Source organism: Aotus nancymaae, unplaced genomic scaffold, assembly GCF_030222135.1.
Source record: "Aotus nancymaae isolate 86718 unplaced genomic scaffold, 86718_ANA_hifiasm-v0.15.2.pri h1tg000016l, whole genome shotgun sequence".
NCBI lineage: Eukaryota > Metazoa > Chordata > Mammalia > Primates > Aotidae > Aotus > Aotus nancymaae.
The window spans coordinates 30418361-30437133 of NW_026988428.1; the positions used below are offsets into that span (position 1 = coordinate 30418361).

At 39.2% G+C, this 18773-nt stretch overlaps 1 protein-coding gene across 1 annotated transcript in view; it reads right to left on the reverse strand.

Annotated features, from left to right (window-relative positions):
* Positions 1-215: 215 nt before the first annotated feature.
* Positions 216-18773, reverse strand: part of KCNMB4 (potassium calcium-activated channel subfamily M regulatory beta subunit 4) — a 70528-nt gene continuing 51970 nt past the window's right edge. The window contains exon 3 of the mRNA XM_012441243.3: positions 216-921. Within this exon, the coding sequence (XP_012296666.3) occupies positions 753-921 (169 nt within the window). The 3' untranslated portion in view covers positions 216-752. The remainder of the gene's footprint in view (positions 922-18773) is intronic.

Below are 18773 nucleotides of genomic sequence, written 5' to 3' on the forward strand. Positions count from 1 at the left end.
CAAGAACAGAAGAATAAAAAAGCCCAGTGCTTTTTGAGATAGAAGCCTTCAGAATCACCTCTCTCTTTCAAGAAGTAACCTGGTGAAAAATAAATGGTTAGGCAAAGGCAGGTGTTGGAGGATGTTTTCCCAATCTTTTAGAATCCCTTGCTTAAGAGACACAGAGATAACTGGAGACTGAGTTACCAGTGCACTATTCATTTTCCAAGCAGACATCAAAAGGTACTCTTTTAATAGTGGAAACTGAGGGTTACTAGGTTCAGACTTCGGCAGGAATCCTTGTTGTCAAGTAAAAGTTTAACCTAGCAGAAGTAAATGAAACCCAGATGTCTTCGCCTTTTTTTTTTTTAACCCTGGCGTTCTAAGCATAAAAAAGGAAATAGAAAATAACACAGACCACTCTATTTTAATATTTTTAAGTAGCATAAATCATAAAGGTTTATATACTACACTGTACAAATAATATACTGTTACTTCTGAAAGAAAATGAACTTCTTATAGGGTTTTCTGAAATAGTTACTCCACACAGCTAAGAGCTTGACCCTTTAGCCATTGCTACAGCAGATGGAATACGAGCTTTGAGGTTCCAGTCTTCTAGTTGTGCCTGTTTCTGCTGCCACTGAGGGATGAGCCTCTCAGAGCCCCGTCGTGGCCCTGTCCATCTCCTGCGCCAGGAAACACCGGTTCCGCAGGTGGACGTGTGCCAATGAGTGCAGCTTCTGTGCTTTGCTTTCCATAAGCCTCCTCCCCCTTTAAGAGAACTTGCGCTTCTTCATGGCTTCCGCCTTGACCGCCAAGCTCTTGGCACAGATGGTCAGGACCACAATGAGAACGCCCACCACAAATGTCACCAGGGGCCAGAGGAAGCAATGCAGGAGGACAATCTCATCATGAGTGCGATGCAGAAGCACGTCATCTGGTCTGCAAGACAGCGGAGAATAAGAAAGAAAGAGCAGTCAAATGCCTTGGCATGGCACTGAAAACTCTCTGCAACCTAAAGCCAAACTTGCTTTCCAGCCCAAAGGGAATAACCATTATTGAAAGTCAAGGCTGCACTCTGACTATACACACTGTAATTTTGGGCTTCAAACCCATTACAGAAATTTTCGAACTCTTGAGTCAAGTAATTGGTACAAATTTACACATTAATTATAATATAATTTAGGTGTCACAAAATGTCAAAAGTGTATCTCTTATGATTTTTCTTCACTTTAAGTTACTTAATGTATTCCACTTTCTCATTCATCCTCTAATGTCCACTGGTCAAGGGGCTTGAATCAGTCAAAAAATTACTGATGGGTGAGCATTCTCCAACAAATCCGAACTAGACCTCAGCTCACAGGTGTGACCCAAATGATCTTAATTCAGAAAAAAAAAAAAAAAGTCAGTTAAAGCCACTGCTTAAATTTAGTCAGAAAGACAGATAGCATCACTCACACTGCAACTTGGCCTCACTGTGTAAAGCAGAGGTTTTTATTAATAAGCAGACAATGGATGAATGAATGCCTTCTTCCATGCTTCTGGGTGAAATTAGCCATCATTTTAAAACACTGACCACTTTCTTGATAAACCTCACAAAGTCCTAGCAATAGATTTCTATCTTATCAATGTGAGGGTCTATTTTTCAATTCCTGCATTGGTCCCATGTGCAGAAAGTGAAGATGAAATGTACTCCAAAAGCCATGATGGCTAATCTTCGGCCATTAGAGAGAGATCCTGGGAATTTAACTTTTTAATACGAGAGGTTTACATTTTGTAAGATACTTCCATTTCATCCACAAGGTTTGCTCTGTTATACTAGAGGAGCTATGTTTCCTCCAGAAAAAGATGAAGATAGTGCAGAATAATGAGTCCAACTGCCCTCAAGAACATCAAAGCCTTCAGAGCACAAGGGCAGTGCATCTAACACAGAAATGCGTTCCTGAAAATCACTCATCAGTCACAGCTCTCATAATTCAGAACCTATTTTCCCTGAAGATTGACAAAGGGTGTCGGGTATTTCTTTTTACTTAAAGTGGAGCTATCATGTGCCATTAACAGAAATAGTTTTATAGACTGGCTTTGAAATGTCAAAATCCTTGCAGTTTTTCCTTTGATGCAAAGTAAAATTTCGAATTTTGCACATAATGCAAGATTTTTATTAATATTTTATTTCATAATATTTTAATTAAAATTTATATTAAGTAAATGCAGAGTCATTTTAACAATTAGGCAAAAATCATCCCAGCTTTCAGAAACTGCATTTTTTTTGGAATTACTATATTAATTACCATATTAATATATACCATTCTGTATATATTAATGTACATATTCTTTTTTTCTGTAGGCTCATTCGGGCTATGACATTGTCATTGCTGCTATTCTACAAATAGATGCTGCTACTGAGGAAGAGGAGCCTGCCCTTGTTGCAGCCTTATTATTCATGCAAAATTTCAAGAAACTTCATGCTTGGAGTCTAAAAAACTCAGGGCTGAGGTCTAAAACGAATCAGGTCACAGGACAGCCAGAATCATATTTAAGAGTCTGAAATCCCCATCCTAGCACTGCCATGAATCTTTTCCCAGGCACAGTGCTCATGGCTGTCAGAAACCTCTCCTTAAGTGTGTGAGGGAAGGTAAAAGCTGTCTCTCAGGATGCTCTTTCCTTCTTTCTGTGAAGGACTGTTATGCGCCTGCAGAACCTACTGATACAAAAATGAGTCTTAAATGCTTCATCAAATGGCTAAGGGTGCACAACAATGTGAATTGTATTTAGTACCACTGAAGTGTAAGTGGTTAAGACGGCTGGGCACAGTGGCTCATGCCTGTAATCCCAGCACTTTGGGAGGCAGAGGCAGGCAGAGTGCCTGAGGTCAGGAGTTCAAGACCAGCCTGGCCAATATGGCAAAACCCTCTCTCTACAAAAAACTAGGTGCCTGTAGACCTAGTTACTTGGGAGGCTGAGGTGGGAGGATCTCTTGAGCCCAGGAGATCAAGGCTGCAGAGAGCCATGATCAAGCCACTGTACTCCAACTTGGGTGACAAAGTGAGACCCAGCCGCCAAAAAAAAAAAAAGAGAGAGAAAAAGAAAAAGGATTTTGGGTGAGGGACTTGGATTTTTTTTAACACTAGTTTAATAAATGTGCTTGTAATTTCCATAAGCAATGTGTTTTACAACTAATTTTCTAGTAAAAGGTTTCAGCGTGGATCCTCTTTTGTATTCATACTCCAGTCACTCTTACTGATGTTGAATCCTTTACCACAATATTGTGCAACTGAGCCAGAAAAATAGCCTAGATGACAGTGGTGGGATTCATACATATTTTCTGAAACACAGTTTGAAGAACATGTACCAAAAAAGAATGTGAGTATAAAGAAGAGGAGGAGAGAAAAATAATAACTAGCAAATGCTGGACCCAGATATTCGTTTTATTCAGAAACTTCTTGGTGTTCCACCTCCTACCAAAGCACTTGGAGTAAAACTTTTAATATCTTAAATGACAAAACAACATCAGTCCCTCTGAGTTAGCCATACTGAATTTGTAATCACTTTGAAAGTGTTCTTTGATGTGGAAATGTTATATATAAATGTACACATTTCTTTAAAAATAATTCATGTCCATTTCCACTTCACACAGCTCTCAGATGCCCCACAGTCTCCTTCAACAGGAAAAACGTTTCTCTGTACAGTAATGCTCAAGCTCATCATTCAGTTTTTTGATTTAGTGAGATTATCTCTAAATTGCTTCTTGTGTCCTAATTAAAGTCTAGCTAATTCAAACTGGGCTTGTCATGCCTTGATTGAAGGCAGTCCCCTGCCTCAGTTTCCTCCAATTTTATCAGGCATGCAGTTTTCAGATTATTTAGCCAAAAATTATCTGCAAAGGGGTTTGGGCTTAGAATTCAATTTGTCATAATTATATGGTAGGGAGTAAACTATAATTTCTTTTTAAATAATCACTGCCACATGTGACAAACTGGATCAATGGCATGATGAGATCTGATATAAAACCAGGATGGTGACAAGAATATGCAGACAGTAAGCAAAAAAAAGGGTAATTCCTCTATATCTAGGGACTTCAAAAAAGTAAGCAAGAGATTTCTCTTGGAGTATGCAGAAACACTAATGAAAAGCACTTTTAAGCCCTGAGTCAAGGTTATAAAAGAAGAGTAAATACTGCCGGAACCCACAGAAAAACTTCCATAAGCACTGGCACCAGCCTGAGTCAAGGTTTGAAAATACGTTGTGATAATAAAGACAGTCAGCATTTATGATGTGCTTTCTACCCTCCAGGTGCTATGGTAGGACATTCAGACTCATTTGATCCTTAAAATGACCCTCTGCTCAAGTAACTTTTAATTTTCATTTTATAATGGAAGAAACTGAAGTCTTTAAGAAAGATTAGCTTCCCAAGGATTACACAATTTAAAATAATGAGATGATTTGAAACCCCGTCCATAAGATTTTTAAAATTGTACTATTTATTTACCCTTAAGCCAGCTTTTCTCAAATTAGAATCACTTAACAGTGCTTATTGAATTGCAGTTTCCTGGTTTTCAACCTTTATTTATTATAATCAACATCTGAGTTTGTGGGATCCAGAAATCTGCATTTTGGAGAAGCTCTGGGATGATTCTGATGTACACTTCAGTTTAAGAAGAATTGTGTAGCATTTATTATCATATCCAAGAATAACACATTTTTTAAAAATAGAGGTAAATTATGACACTGAATTACTGTTATCATCGAATTTTAACTGGAGACTGAAGGGGCTATGTCAAGCACATTACAGCTCCAATAAAGCTGTGGGTCCTGTGGTCTCCTGGGTGGTCCTCCAAGTGTTTTCCTGCCCATTTGGGTCTAGACAACATTCTCACAGCACCAGTGTGGGGACCGAATGGAGCTGGGGTGGCAGACCTGGATCCCAGCCCACCTCTCTGGGGCTAGGGACAATGGGACCAGCCCTGTGGAATCCAGGAGTGAAGGGCACCCAGCATGAGAACAGCATTGGGTCCAGGGCCCAGGCACTTAAGTGCATCACTTAACAATGGGTATATGTGAAGGAGAGATCCAAGATGGCTGATCACTAGCAGCTCGGGATTGTAGCTCTCAGGGAAAGAGCAGAGAACGAGAGGATGCCACACTTTCAGACGAATTTTTGTTGCTCATGGACCAGGAGATTCCCAGCGGAGGAGTCCCACGGGTCGCCAGCGCGACTATTGTGGCCGGCGCAGCGGTTTTGCCGGTGCCTCGGCATGGCGGTTCTTGGTGCAGAGTAAGCAGGACTGCGTCCCCTTCTGGTCGACGTCTGGAGCTCCGGGAAGGCAGAGTCACCTATTCAGCTGATTGAAAAAGCGACTCAAGAAGGAAGCCAGACCGGAGATTCCTGGGCAGAAAAGCACCATCAATCTTAACACTGCTGTTTTAGCCGGCATAGTGGATTGCTCAGATTTCGGCACTGGGAATCAACAAGTTGGATGTCCACTCAGAGACCTAATTAGAAAGTCGGTAATTACAAAGAAGACAGATGGATAAATCTATAATGAAGGGAAGAAACCAGCCTAAAAAGGCAGAGAATACCCAAAATCAGAATGCCTCTCCCTCTACAGGGGATCACAGTTCCTCATCAACAACAGAACAAGGCCTGATGGAGAACGAGTATGTTCCATTAACAGAAGTAGGCTTCAAAAGGTGGATGATAAGAAACTTCTGTGAATTAAAAGAACTTGTTCTAACCCAATGCAAAGAAACGAAGAACTCTGAAAAAAGATTTGAAGAAATGCTAACGAGAATAGACAATTTAGAGAGGAATATAAGTGAATTAATGGAGCTGAAAAACACAATACGAGAACTCCGCAAAGTATGCACAAGTTTTAACAGTCGAATTGATCAAGCAGAAGAAAGGATATCAGAGGTTGAAGATCAACTTAATGAAATAAAACGAGAAGACAAGATAGAGAAAAAAGGATTAAAAGGAATGAGCAAAGTCTCCAAGAAATATGGGACTACGTGAAAAGACCTAATCTACGTTTGATAGGTGTACCTGAACGTGACGAAGAGAATGAATCCAAATTGGAAAATACTCTTCAGGATATTATTCAGGAAACCTTTCCCAACCTAGTAAGGCAGGACAATATTCAACTCCAGGTAACACAGAGAACACCACAAAGATATTCCTTGAGAAGACCAACCCCAAGGCACATAATCGTCAGATTGATTAGGGTTGAAATGAAGGAGAAAATACTAAGGGCAGCCAGAGAGAAAGGTCAGGTTACCCACAAAGGGAAGCCTATCAGACTTACAACAGATCTCTCAGCAGAAACCCTACAAGCCAGAAAAGAGTGGGGGCCAATATTCAACATCCTTAAAGAAAAGAACTTTCAACCCAGAATGTCATATCCAGCCAAACTAAGCTTCACAAGCGAAGGAAAAAAAAATTTTTATGAACAAGCAAGTGCTTAGAGATTTCACCACCACCAGGCCTGCTTTACAAGAACTTCTGAAAGAAGCACTACACATATAAAGGAACAACCAGTATCAGCCTTTCCAAAAATATATCAAAAAGTAAAGAGCATTAACATAATGAAGAATTTACATCAACTAATGGGCAAAACAGCCAGCTAGCATCAAATGGCAGTATTAAACTCACATATATTATTATTAATCAAACTGGATAAAAAGCCAAAACCCATCAGTAAGCTGCATCCAGATCCATCTCACATGTAACGATACATAAAGACTCAAAACAAAGGGACGGAGGAAGATTTACCAACTAAACAGAGAGCAAAAATAAATAAATAAATAAAAAGCAGGAGTTGCAATTCTCGCCTCTGATAAAATAGACTTTAAAGCAACAAAGATCAAAAGAGGGAAAGAAGGACATTACATAATGGTAAAAGGATCAATGCAACAAGAAGAGCTAACGATCCTAAATATATTCGCACCCAATACAGGAGCACCCAGATACATAAGACAAGTTCTTAATGACTTATAAGGAGACTTAGACTCCCACACACTTGAACTCAGACTCGGAACAAGTAAACTTAATAAACATTTATAGAACTCTCCACTTCAAATACACAAAAGACACATTGTTATCAGTACTATATCACACCTATTCCAAAAGTGACTACATAATTGGAAGTAAATCACTCCTCAGTAATCGCATAGCATTTCATAGGTTTAAATGAAATATTGGTTGGCTGCTTGTTTGTTTTCTTCCCTTATTCCCTCCTGTCTCCATTGTTAAGCATAAGCATTGGCATAAAAGAGGTTTTCAATTCCCATTTTTAGACTGCATTCTAGCCTGGGCAATAAAGCAATACTCCCGTTCTCTCTCCCTCTTTCTCTTCCTTTTTCTTCCTCTCCTTCATTCTTTTTTTTTCAAAAAAAAAAGAAAGAAAGAAAAAAAAAAGAAGCATTGTGTAAAGTTCTAATAGTTAAAAAAAAAAAAAAGAAATATGAAACACAATGCTACTTAGCTAGCTATTTCCCAAAGTGCCTAACTGATACTTATATTCAGGTCATTTTCACGATCTCTGCATATTTTTGTGCAGAATGCACACTGCATAAAGGTGTGCATTCTGGACACCTGGAATAAGAGAGAACAGCTTATCAGGAGGGAGAACTACTGAGGGATGGGGAGCAGATTAAAAGGTGGAACTACAGATCTCGATGCTGGATTTGCTTGGGGTGCCCTTGGTTCTAACTGGCAAAACGGCACCCTATAAGCTAGCAGTAGTACTGGTCAAATGAGATTTAGAAAGACAAAGATTTGACGTATATCATCCTAGACATAGAAAATATATTCCCTTTGATTTTGTCTCACCAAATGGGAGTTCTTCCATTCCACAATGCTTGTTCTGTTGGCTAACAGAGAAAAATGGTAGCATCGTCTTCTACTTTTATCAATGGAATGGGAAATTATTTCAACTTAACCAATTCATGTAAAAATCTGAACTGCTTTATAATTTACTGGTATCACATGATGTTAACTGAACAAACCAAGAGGCAAGATGATCCACTTTGAAGTGTTTTCTCTGAGATACTACAGGAAAAGGAAATTTTTTCTAGATTTGTATTCACAAGAATTTCTTGCTTCTCTGAGCAGAGAATTTTCCTTTTCACATAGGCTACTAGAAAGTTAAAATTTTGGCTCATCTCAGCAAGATGATATGACATTCTTGTGTCAACCATACCCCTAATGCCTTGCCTTTTTTCCCCTCACACATTTCTAGTTTATTTTATACCGCTAAATCTTCTCAATCTTTAGAGAACTCATTAACCCCCCCTTTTTTTTTCTGAGACAGGCTCTCACTCTGTCACCCAGGCTGGCACTCCAATCTCGTCTCACTGCAGCCTCTGACTCTGAGGCTCAAGCGATCTTCCCACCTCAGCCTCAACAGCTGGGACTACAGGTGTGCACCACCACACTGGGCTAATTTTTGTATTTTTTCTAGAGACAGGGTTTCACTGTGTTGCCCAAGCTGGTCTTGATCTCCTGAGCTCAAGCAATCTGCCTGCATTAGCCTCCCAAACTGCTGGGATTACAGGCGTGAACCATTGCACCCTGCTAAAAATGCTTTTTACTTATCAAATGTATCAGCCTTTTTTGACAATGGCTGAAGAGCAAATCGTTCAAGACTCAAATCACTGAGGTGCCTGAAGTGTTCTGTGTTTCTGGGTAAGGGTGTCTCATCAGGTTACATTCCCAACATGGAGGTGGCACAATAATTTTTTATAATGAAAACCAAAGAACACCTGACATGTGATCTTTCCCAGACAACTTTGCTTGAAGCTGGGTTTCAGATAGCCTCAGAAAGTCCTCTACAAGAATCTCAAGGGTATAAACAAACATTTAACTGAGATGCCACAAGTGAAACAGGTGACTATGTCATAGATATTTCAGGCAGAAGTTACTGATCATTGACATGTATTCTAGAAAGGCTTGATGTGGGTATTACTTTTTTTTTTTTTTTTTGGCAAAACTCCATGCTATTGGGATTTCTAGAAAGAGATTGTATTAAAATTCAACCCATGAAAATACATGACTTGGTCTATCGCTTCATGACTTTTAAAAAGATTTCAAAAGATGTTTTCTACTGAAAGATGTTAAAGACTGACTGAGAAAAGTATTGAATTTGGTTCTGGCAGAATTGAGCTAACCTTACTGATAGTAATTAGCCGATGTGTCTAGTTGTTGTTTGATGCAATCATAAGACCTTGTCAAGAGAAGAGCAGAGCATACTTGTCTTCCTATGCAATCACAGGAAGGTAACCTAAAAGCTATACCAAGTTATGTCATTTATTACAGTGGGATTACAAAGACCAGAACACAGAGATCCTTTGTAGTACTCTTTTTTTTTTGAGACAGAGTTTCGCTCTTGCTGCCCAGGCTGGAGTGCAGTCATGTGATCTCGGTTCACTGCAACCTCTGCCTCCGCTGCCTCCTCCTGCCTAAGCCTCCTGAGTAGCTGGGATTACAGGTGTGCGCCACCACAGCCGGCTAATTTGTATATGTTTAATAGAGACAAGGTTCTGCCATGTTGGCCAGGGTGGTCTCGAACTTCTGACTTCAGTCAATCCCCCGGCCTCGGTCTCCCAAAGTCCTAGGATTATAGGCATGAGCCATTGCACCCAGCCTTTGCAGTATTCTTTATGTTGAACTGCTCTATTGTGGGGATCCACTCAGAATTCCAGCATTGGTTTAAAGATTATTTTAAGCTTAAGACATTTTAGATTCAACAAGTGCTAAACGAAGCTTTCCTGGCTCTTCCCTTATCTGACTAAAAGCAGCAGATTCTGAGATTTGAGGCTACTGTAAATCCCTTCTCCAGGGGAATGTGATGGCACTGAGGAAAACAGAAAGACCACTAATACTTAGAAAGAAAAACATTATCACTGACTTTCCTCCTAAAAACCTATTTGTCCTTCCCATAGGAAATCTTTCTTCCTCTCTTTTTTCCCTTCTAAGTTAGGTAGATAAGCCCTCAGTCTAAACACTTATGTACTACTGTGAAGCCCAACGCTCATAAAAATATTAACATTGATACATTGATAAAATGTGTATGCTGTTTCTCTGGTTAATTTATCTTTTGTCAGTTTAATTCACAGGCCCCAGTCACTAAACCTGAAAGGGTAATGGAAAAGTTTTTTGTTTGTTTGTTTGTTTTGTTCCGTAAAGTATCATGAGCCAATTTTTGTCCAATGGGGCCTAGCAATGATATTGAGAAAAGGGTTTTTAAAAGCTTGGGAGGAGGTCATGCATGGTGGTTCCTGCCTGTCATCCAGCACTTTGGGAGGCCAAAGAGGGAGGACTGCTTGAGCCCAGATCAAGTCTAGCCTGGGCAACATAGGGAGACCCTGTCTCTACAAAATATAAAAAGATTGGGCGTGGTGGCATATGCCCGTAGTCTCAGCTATTTGGGGACTAAGGTGGGAGTATCGCTTGAGCCTAGGAGGTTGGGGCAGCAGCAGCCTGTAGTGAGCCAAGGCTGTGCCCCGGCACTCCAGCCTGGGCAACACATTAAGATCTCGTCTCAAAAAAAAAAAAAAAAAAAAAATGCTAGGGAGATATTATATCAAGATCATGGTTAGCTCCACAGATGCTTCCTATCTGTGAATGAAAGGCTGATTATAGATCTATAAATGTTATAAACAGCCTTACATTTTCCTGAGCTATTTTCTCAAAGCAGGTTAATTTTAAGTAGTAATGTTTAATTGTACAAGAGGTGCTGCTCATCAAGCTTGCCTATTCTTCATGGAGAAAATCAAATCAAGCCCCAAACTTGCAGTTTTTGGAGAGAAAAATTTGCATTCAGTTTTGGCAGGATATCCAGAAAACTGGCAGGTATGTTATTTTGGAGCAATAAAGTGTTGAATTATAGAGGAGAGATTATACTTAAGTCTAGCCTGATGGAAAGACCTAAACAGCCTCATAAATATAGAACAATATCTCAGAACATGAACTTCAGTTAGACAAATCAGGGTTTAAATATGGGCTTTATCACTTGCTAAGTGGTCTTGAGAAAAAATACTTAATTCCCGTGAGTCTTAATTTACTCATCTGTAAACTGTGGATACTACTACCATGCCCCCCAAAAGTAAATGAGATAATGTGTGTGACATATTTGACCAGATGGCTGCCCAATAATGAGTGCTCAATACAGGGTGGTAATGATAATGATTACCATTACAAATCTGGGGCTCACAACTCAGAGAATGATTTGTAAATGATGGCAAAAACATATCTTTTCCAAATGTCTTCTTCAATCTAACACTTTTACATTCAAGTCAGGCAATTTCTTGGATTAAATTAAAATTCCTTTTAGTATAGATGCCTCTATGCCCCCTCAGCCACCTTTGACCCTAAGAGTCAAGCGTTCTAGCCCTGTAAAGGTTAGGCACAGGAAGGCTTAAAAGCAGCAAAGTTAAGAAACAGAATAGGTTTGAGAAGAAAATGATTACTTTCAGTTCCAATATATGCATCTCAGGTACAGCAAGGAAAAAAATAATTCAATAACACTAGGCCCATCATGAGGACTACAAACAGAAGTTATATCCCAAACTTATCCCATAAACTATCATTTAACACCATTAAATTCTTATGGTAGCTGGGTTTGCCAAATGTTTTCCTACTGATTAAGATGACTGTCCCTTCAGATGCAGCCCAGTCAAATAACTGTCTCAACCAAGTCTTCCAAAATAGAGGCCTGGGGAAACCATCGCTGCTCTGTGCTCCCAGAGTAACAAACTTTTTAAAAGATTTTACTCTGGCCAGGCGCGGTGGCTCAAGCCTGTAATCCCAGCACTTTGGGAGGCCGAGGCGGGTGGATCACGAGGTCAAGAGATCGAGACCATCCTGGTCAACATAGTGAAACCCCGTCTCTACTAAAAATACAAAAATTAGCTGGGCATGGTGGCACGTGCCTGTAATCCCAGCTACTCAGGAGGCTGAGGCAGCAGAATTGCCTGAACCCAGGAGGTGGAGGTTGCGGTGAGCCGAGATTGCGCCATTGCACTCCAGCCTGGGTAACAAGAGTGAAACTCCATCTCAAAAAAAAAAGATTTTACTCACACTGTGTGGTAATTATTTTTTATCCATCTGTTGGTTTTCCCAGTGTGATTCTTAAAACCCTAAGATCGGACACCTATTAAGGATCCTGAGTTCTCAGAAAAAAAGAGGAGTAATTGTCAAGACCTGCAAATCAGAAGGATGCTTATGACTTTCTGTTTTTTTTAAAAAAGCAAATCAATGAATTTCATTCTAAAGTCAGCTTGGCATAAAAAGGCTTTATTAATTAGAAATCCTTTATTGTTCTTCCATTGAAAATACAATGGAAAGAGAATATTCAACCTAGTTAGATATTCTCTAAGATCAGATCTAAGAAACTGCATTAAATTTACATTAAATCCTTTTCCTCTTAAATCTACCTCCTTGAGCTGCTGAGGAACGTGGATCAGTTACAGGTTATCTCCACACCGAGAGTAGGACTTTCAATTCATTGATTTCATCAGAAATGCAAGATTTCGAAAACTAGATGACAGCTTTGTCCCAGAAATTCCTGTGAGCTTTCCTTTAAGAATTACTGTTCTTCAGAGTAATTTGGTCTGTGGTTTCTCTGAGTTACCAAGAAAGTTATTTATTTCATAGAGGACTGTAAGTGTTTTCTGCCCAAAATGTTTAAACTTAAGGTTTAAGCAGAAATAAACTGGAGAAAAGAAGACATCTACATTCTTCTGTTTGAGACAGATTATTCTTCTAATAGCTCTCACCTTGTTAACCTACTTTGTAGTTCCAAATCTGATGTGAAAGTTCAATATCATTTAAAATCCATATAAGAAAGATGAATTATTTATTCAATAAATTGTGTTGGGACAATACAGGCCATTTGGAGAAAACAAACAGTGGCTCCCCATTTTATTCCCACACATACAAAAAATCCAGATGGATCAGAACCTTCACTGTATAAAAACAAGCCAGGAATGCTCTAGAAGAATACCTTCATTTAAAAAAAAACAAAAAACAAAACCTTGGAGTTCCTCATCTGTAAAATAAGAAATAAAACCCACATTAAGAAGATCAAATGAGGGTATGTATGTGAAAAGTGGGTTTTGTTTTTTTATTTTTTGAGACAAGGTCCCACTCTGTCACCCAGGCTGGAGTGCTCAACCTCCTGGGCTCAAGCAATCCTCTCATCTCATCCTCCCTATTAGCTGGGACTACAAGTGCATGCCATCATGTTCAGGTAATTTTTTTACAATTTTTTGTAGAGACAGGTTCTCATTATGTTGCCCAGGCCAGTCTTGAACTCCTGGACTCAAGAGCTTCATCCTCCAACTTTGGCCTCCTGAAGCTCTGGGATTATAGGTATGAGCCACCACACCCAGCTGGGAAGCATTTTTCTACAAAACCCCACACAGCACAGGTGCCCTAAAATCTAGTCCCAGTCCAATTTTTCCAACCTTGAAGAAATGAATTTGACAACCCAAAGAATATGATACAGAATCAGAATATTTTAAAATGTGTGGTATTTTCAAAGCTCAAAGTTGAAGGAAAGTTCATATATATTCATTATAAAAGTCAATTACACTTAGAACTATCTGCAAATTACTGCCTGTATCTATTTCCTATTGCTGCTCTTGTAGCTTAAAGCAACACAGATTTAGTCTTTTACAGTTCTGGAGGTCAGAGGTTTGAAATCTGTTTCACTAGACTAAAATTAAGGTGTTAGCAGGGCTGTGTTCCTTCTGGAGGTTCTAGGAGAGAATCTGTTTCCTTGCCTTTCACAGCTTCCTTTCCTGCATTCTTTGGCTCATGGCCCCTTCCCTGGCATCACTCTAATCTCTTGCTTGCCTCATTCCATCCCCTACTACTCTCTCCAATCTCATCTCCCTAAGTATCCTGTGATTGCATTTGGGGCACATCCAGGCAATCCAGTATAATTTCCCCATCTCAAAATCCTTAATCACATCTGCAAAGTCCCTTTTATCATACAAGGTAACAAAAGGTAGCCAAGTAAAATAACATAAATCCATGGGGATTAAGGTGTGGAGATCTTTGGGGGCTATTATTCAGAAAGCCACACTACCATAAACTGCTCTCCTATACTGTCATCAGTTCCTCACTAGCACAGGTTTTCTATCCCTTTTCCCAGTTAGTCATTCAGAATTAAATCATCGACAGAAGTATTTAAAAATAACATGGGGAATAAACTGTTTTCTATTATTTCTATTTTAGAACTCAACTCTACAATCTGAGTTATAAAAAAAAGGTTTACTTTTTTCATCCTTTTTTCAATGTTTGTCTCTTTATGACAGGCATTTACATACAAAACACACCTGCCCAACGATTAGCACACATTATGAAACACTTGTCTTTCCTTCATCATTTTCCTACATCATGCCTTTGCCTAGCTAGATCTCCACTACTTCCACCACTATCTGCGTTCCTAACCACAGCATTAATAACCCTTGCAATTTTAATATCCATCCTCCCTAAGGAAGTACCTCCTTATTTTTTATAGAATTTCCTTTTTGTCTTTGTAATACATCTCTGATATTTCCTTTTCAACTTTATTCTTTGTCAAATGTGCCCACAGATTCTTGATGTGTCTTTATGCAGCTCTTTTATGATACAATGTCACTCGCAATTCTAAACTCCATATTCATGTTAGCCCCAATCCTATGCCACACATGTTTGACTTTCCTAAAGTTTCTGTCCATTAACTAGACTTTAAGTCTTGTATTTAAATTCGGAATTTTAAAATTGAGGTAGAATTTCCACATAGAGAAATTCAGAGGTAACAAGTATACAGTCTGATCAGTTCTTTACGTTGTTTTGATGCTGCTGATTTCTGATCCTTTCACTTCTATTTTATAAAAACACAGTTTTACAATTTCTCTATCCAACCCATTCTATTCTTTAAAACCCACATTCCTCCCCACAATGATTTCTCTCATATTTAAAGAGTAATATAGTATTATTAAATCAGATTTCAACCAGAAATGGGGAAACTTAAGGGCGAACTATTTTGTTTCCAAAGTCTCTCAAAACATTTTCTATCTCAGCGACACCTAGTCCTAAAGAAACATCCTCAGAAAATGGAAATGTTGATTTAGGATGTTGAGTCTCAAAATATCTTTCTGTTTTACAGTTCCTTAGATGAACTAATTCTTAAACATCAAAAGGTGCTTGTTGTGATATGGCATGTCTGGTAACACGGGGCTACACAAGGGACTTCTCAAGCAAGCCTGGGCTGGACAGGACTAGAAATCACAGGACATCCCATGTTCCCTTCACCGATTAAGACAAAACAAAAGGGCCCCTTATTTACTTTGTGAAGCCAAATTAACAAAGTAGAAATAAAAATTCTCAGCTGGGCATGGTGGCTCATGCCTGTAATCCCAGCACTTTGGGAGCCTGAGGTGGGCAGATCACGAGGTCAAGAGATCGGGACCATCCTGGCCAATATGGTGAAACCCTGTCTCTGCTAAAATTACAATAATTAGCTGGGTGTGGTTGGTACACACCTGTAGTCCCAGCTACTCGGGAGGCTGAGACAGGAGAATTGCTTGAACCTGGGAGGTGGAGGCTGCAGTGAGCCAAGATCATGTCACTGGACTCCAGTCTGGCAGAAGAGTGAGACTCTGTCTCAAAAACAAAAACAAAAAAACCAAGAAATAGAAGTTCTCCTTATAAGAAAGGCTACAAACACTGGAAGGATGAGTCACAGTGAGCAAAAATCACTGATTCACCCAAAGTATGCATATGAGCAGGGATTTCATTGGGTGTCTGTAAGGCTGGTAAGAGCTTTAGAATTTGTTTCTCAAGGAAATGAGGAGGGTAAGGAATCCCCCCAAATATCAATGTATCTTCTTGCCATTTCAACAATCCTGGGTATAATGTGCACAGATGAAACGTGGCATTTAAAAGGAGGTCAAGAAACATTTTCCTCATGATTTTTTGTATAAAATCAAGATGGCAACAAACACAGGAAAGATTAATCACTGAGCAAAGATAGCAGGCGCCTCGCTCTCAAAATCTTCAAAATCTTTTAAATGAAATAAGATTATATCCAAGAGCCTAAAAGCAGGTGTCTTCCATGTTTTTCCAAGACCATAATTCTAAAATCCTAGAAGCTGCTTCATTGTTTCAGGTGAATGAAGTCATAGGCTACACCAAGCATAGTGACTGCACACATATAAAAAGCTGCTTTTTGAAAGATCACTTTAACAACCACATTTTGTATCATTTCCCTAAGCTGAATCATGTTCTCAGCCCTCGCTCCAGGCAAAGAGGACACAGAAAACGAGCAGGAGATATAATCACAGATCGCACACTTGCAACGTGGGTGTGAGAAACCGTTTCCAGGGAGAAAATGACAAACATACAGATGCACCCAAAATATGCACATGAGCAGGGATTCCATTGGGTGTCCGTAAGGCTGGCAAGAGCTTTAGAATTTGGTTCTCAAGGAAATGAGGTGGGTAAGGAATCCCCCCGAATGTCAATGTATCTTCTTACCATCTCAATTATCCTGGGTATAATGTGCACAGATGAAATATGGCATTTAAAAGGAAGTCAAGAATCATTTTCCCCATGAATTTTGATATAAAATCAAGATGGCAAGGGCTTTTTAGATACGAAAACTGAAATGAGGCATAGCAACACGGGCTAGCTGAGTCACCCATGGCTCAACACAAATGCCCCCATAAAGAATGGTTGGTGGTATCAGTGAGTCTGCTCAATTCCCAAGGACCTGGACTTTTTCCCAGTATTCCTGCACCTAGAAGAGCATCACAACCTGCTAAGTTCAAAGTGAGAGCTCAGTAAATGTTAGTGGAATAAGAAAAGGTTTCAAAGAAGAAAGTGAAAACCCAGTGCTATAGAGTGTCAGTTAAGCAAATTAAGGTGGCAATGGGGTGGCGGGGGGGGGGGTGGCAGGGAACAAGATTTTAGATTTCATGGAGGTTTTTTCCCAAAGGCCACATATATTTGTTTGAAATTGCAAATATCATGGTTGTATTTGCATAAACTGGCATGTGTATTTGCTTGTGTTTTTACAGACTGTGCCAACTATTCTGAGATAATTTCCAAGTGCAAATGATCACATTTCCTATTCTTTTTGTCATTACTGCTTTTCTTCCGGCTTCATTTTTCAATCGATCTCTCTCTAGCCCAGCCAACCTCAATGTTTGCATAACAACTGTCACTAGCAGTTCCTGTTCCTTCAACTCATCTGCCCCATCCCTGTTCAGGTGCTTTGCCCTCCTCGAGGAGCCCCCAGTGCTGCTGCTCCTATACATGTCAGCGTTTCAGACCCAGCATGCTAGCAGCTGCTGCCAGCGCCTGGTTAAGCCAATACTAAATGGGTCCAAACAGGTGAACAGACATTCTGTTTTTCTCCAAACCTCTGAAAAAGATTCTGCAACTCATCTCACAGTAATTTGTTCCCTAATTTACTCTCAGGAAATTGCCGTTCATGTCTGATTAGGTTAAGTCCAATTCCCTGTAATTAGACACTCAGTGAAGAAAAATCAGCCAATCACCACAGTTTATTTTTCTATACCTCTAGTATCAGTATTGTACCATTATTTTGGCAGATCTGGAAAAAGGATCTGAAAAATGTATCCTGGGTGGAGGGAAAGTCAACTGCATGTCTTTCTGAAAGGCGCTACCTCCTGTTACAGTATCATCATTCTAAAAGATTCTCAATTGTTAAAAGCCTATTTCATTAAAATGTATTACATACCAGTTATTTTTCAATTGAATAATTAGTAGCATATATATATATTAGCAGCAATAATATATATATATATTACTACCACATGTAGGAAGACAGAAATAGGCTAACATTTTTATCAAGGCTAGCAATGAATCATTCATCCTAACCCCTAAATTATATAGTAAAGAATACATGAATAATAGCTTTACACTCAGTTTTGTTGTAGTTTGTCAAGCAATTATATCTCTCAGTTTAAATGCATTAAACAAATCTCCAAATGCTTCTGCAAAGTAACATTAGCTAAATTAATTTTGAGGCTCTTTTCCTAAATGATGAATTACTTACAAATATGTTTGGAGAACAAAAATACTATACAGAAACATGCATAACAATTAAAGTGGTGACTTACAGTTCAATAACAGAATTTTAAAACTTGAGTAATGAAAAAGACCCTATCAGTTAATCTTAAAGTTTCTCTTAGATGTACCAGCAGCTTAACTTTATCCTGGTAGCATGTGATATTCAAAAGTCAAGAAAATACATGTAAATAACTATCAGATTGGTGGAATAAACATGGTAAAGAATTTGAAAATTACTAAAAATTATAGCCACAGGTATTCCTAGGGAAACTTGTTTTCTGTTTTTTCACCTTGATTCTAGCATTAATGTCCCAGGTAGGTGCCCCTCCTTCATCTGGGGTCCCACAGTGAAAATGACATGCAGCAGAGCTGCACATGACCCAAGACAGACATGGAAAGCAAAAAAACATTGGTTATTATAAGCTTCTGAGATTTTCAGGCTGTAACCACAGCCCAGTTTAGCCTAAGCTCACTGAAACACACCAGGAAAGGCTGGGGATCCAATGGTTTCCTTTAGGAAACAGCCATGATGGTCAAAAATAGTCATCTCTTAATCTAAAGCAAAACAAGTTTAGAGATGCCTATTTGGGTGTTTTAAAAGACTTTCTTGGTACTCAGCTCTCTTCCATTCAGCCATGTGATATTTGCAGAACACATGTGACATGACAGGGACCAGGGCCACACTTGTGTGTTGACTCTCATTAGTCAG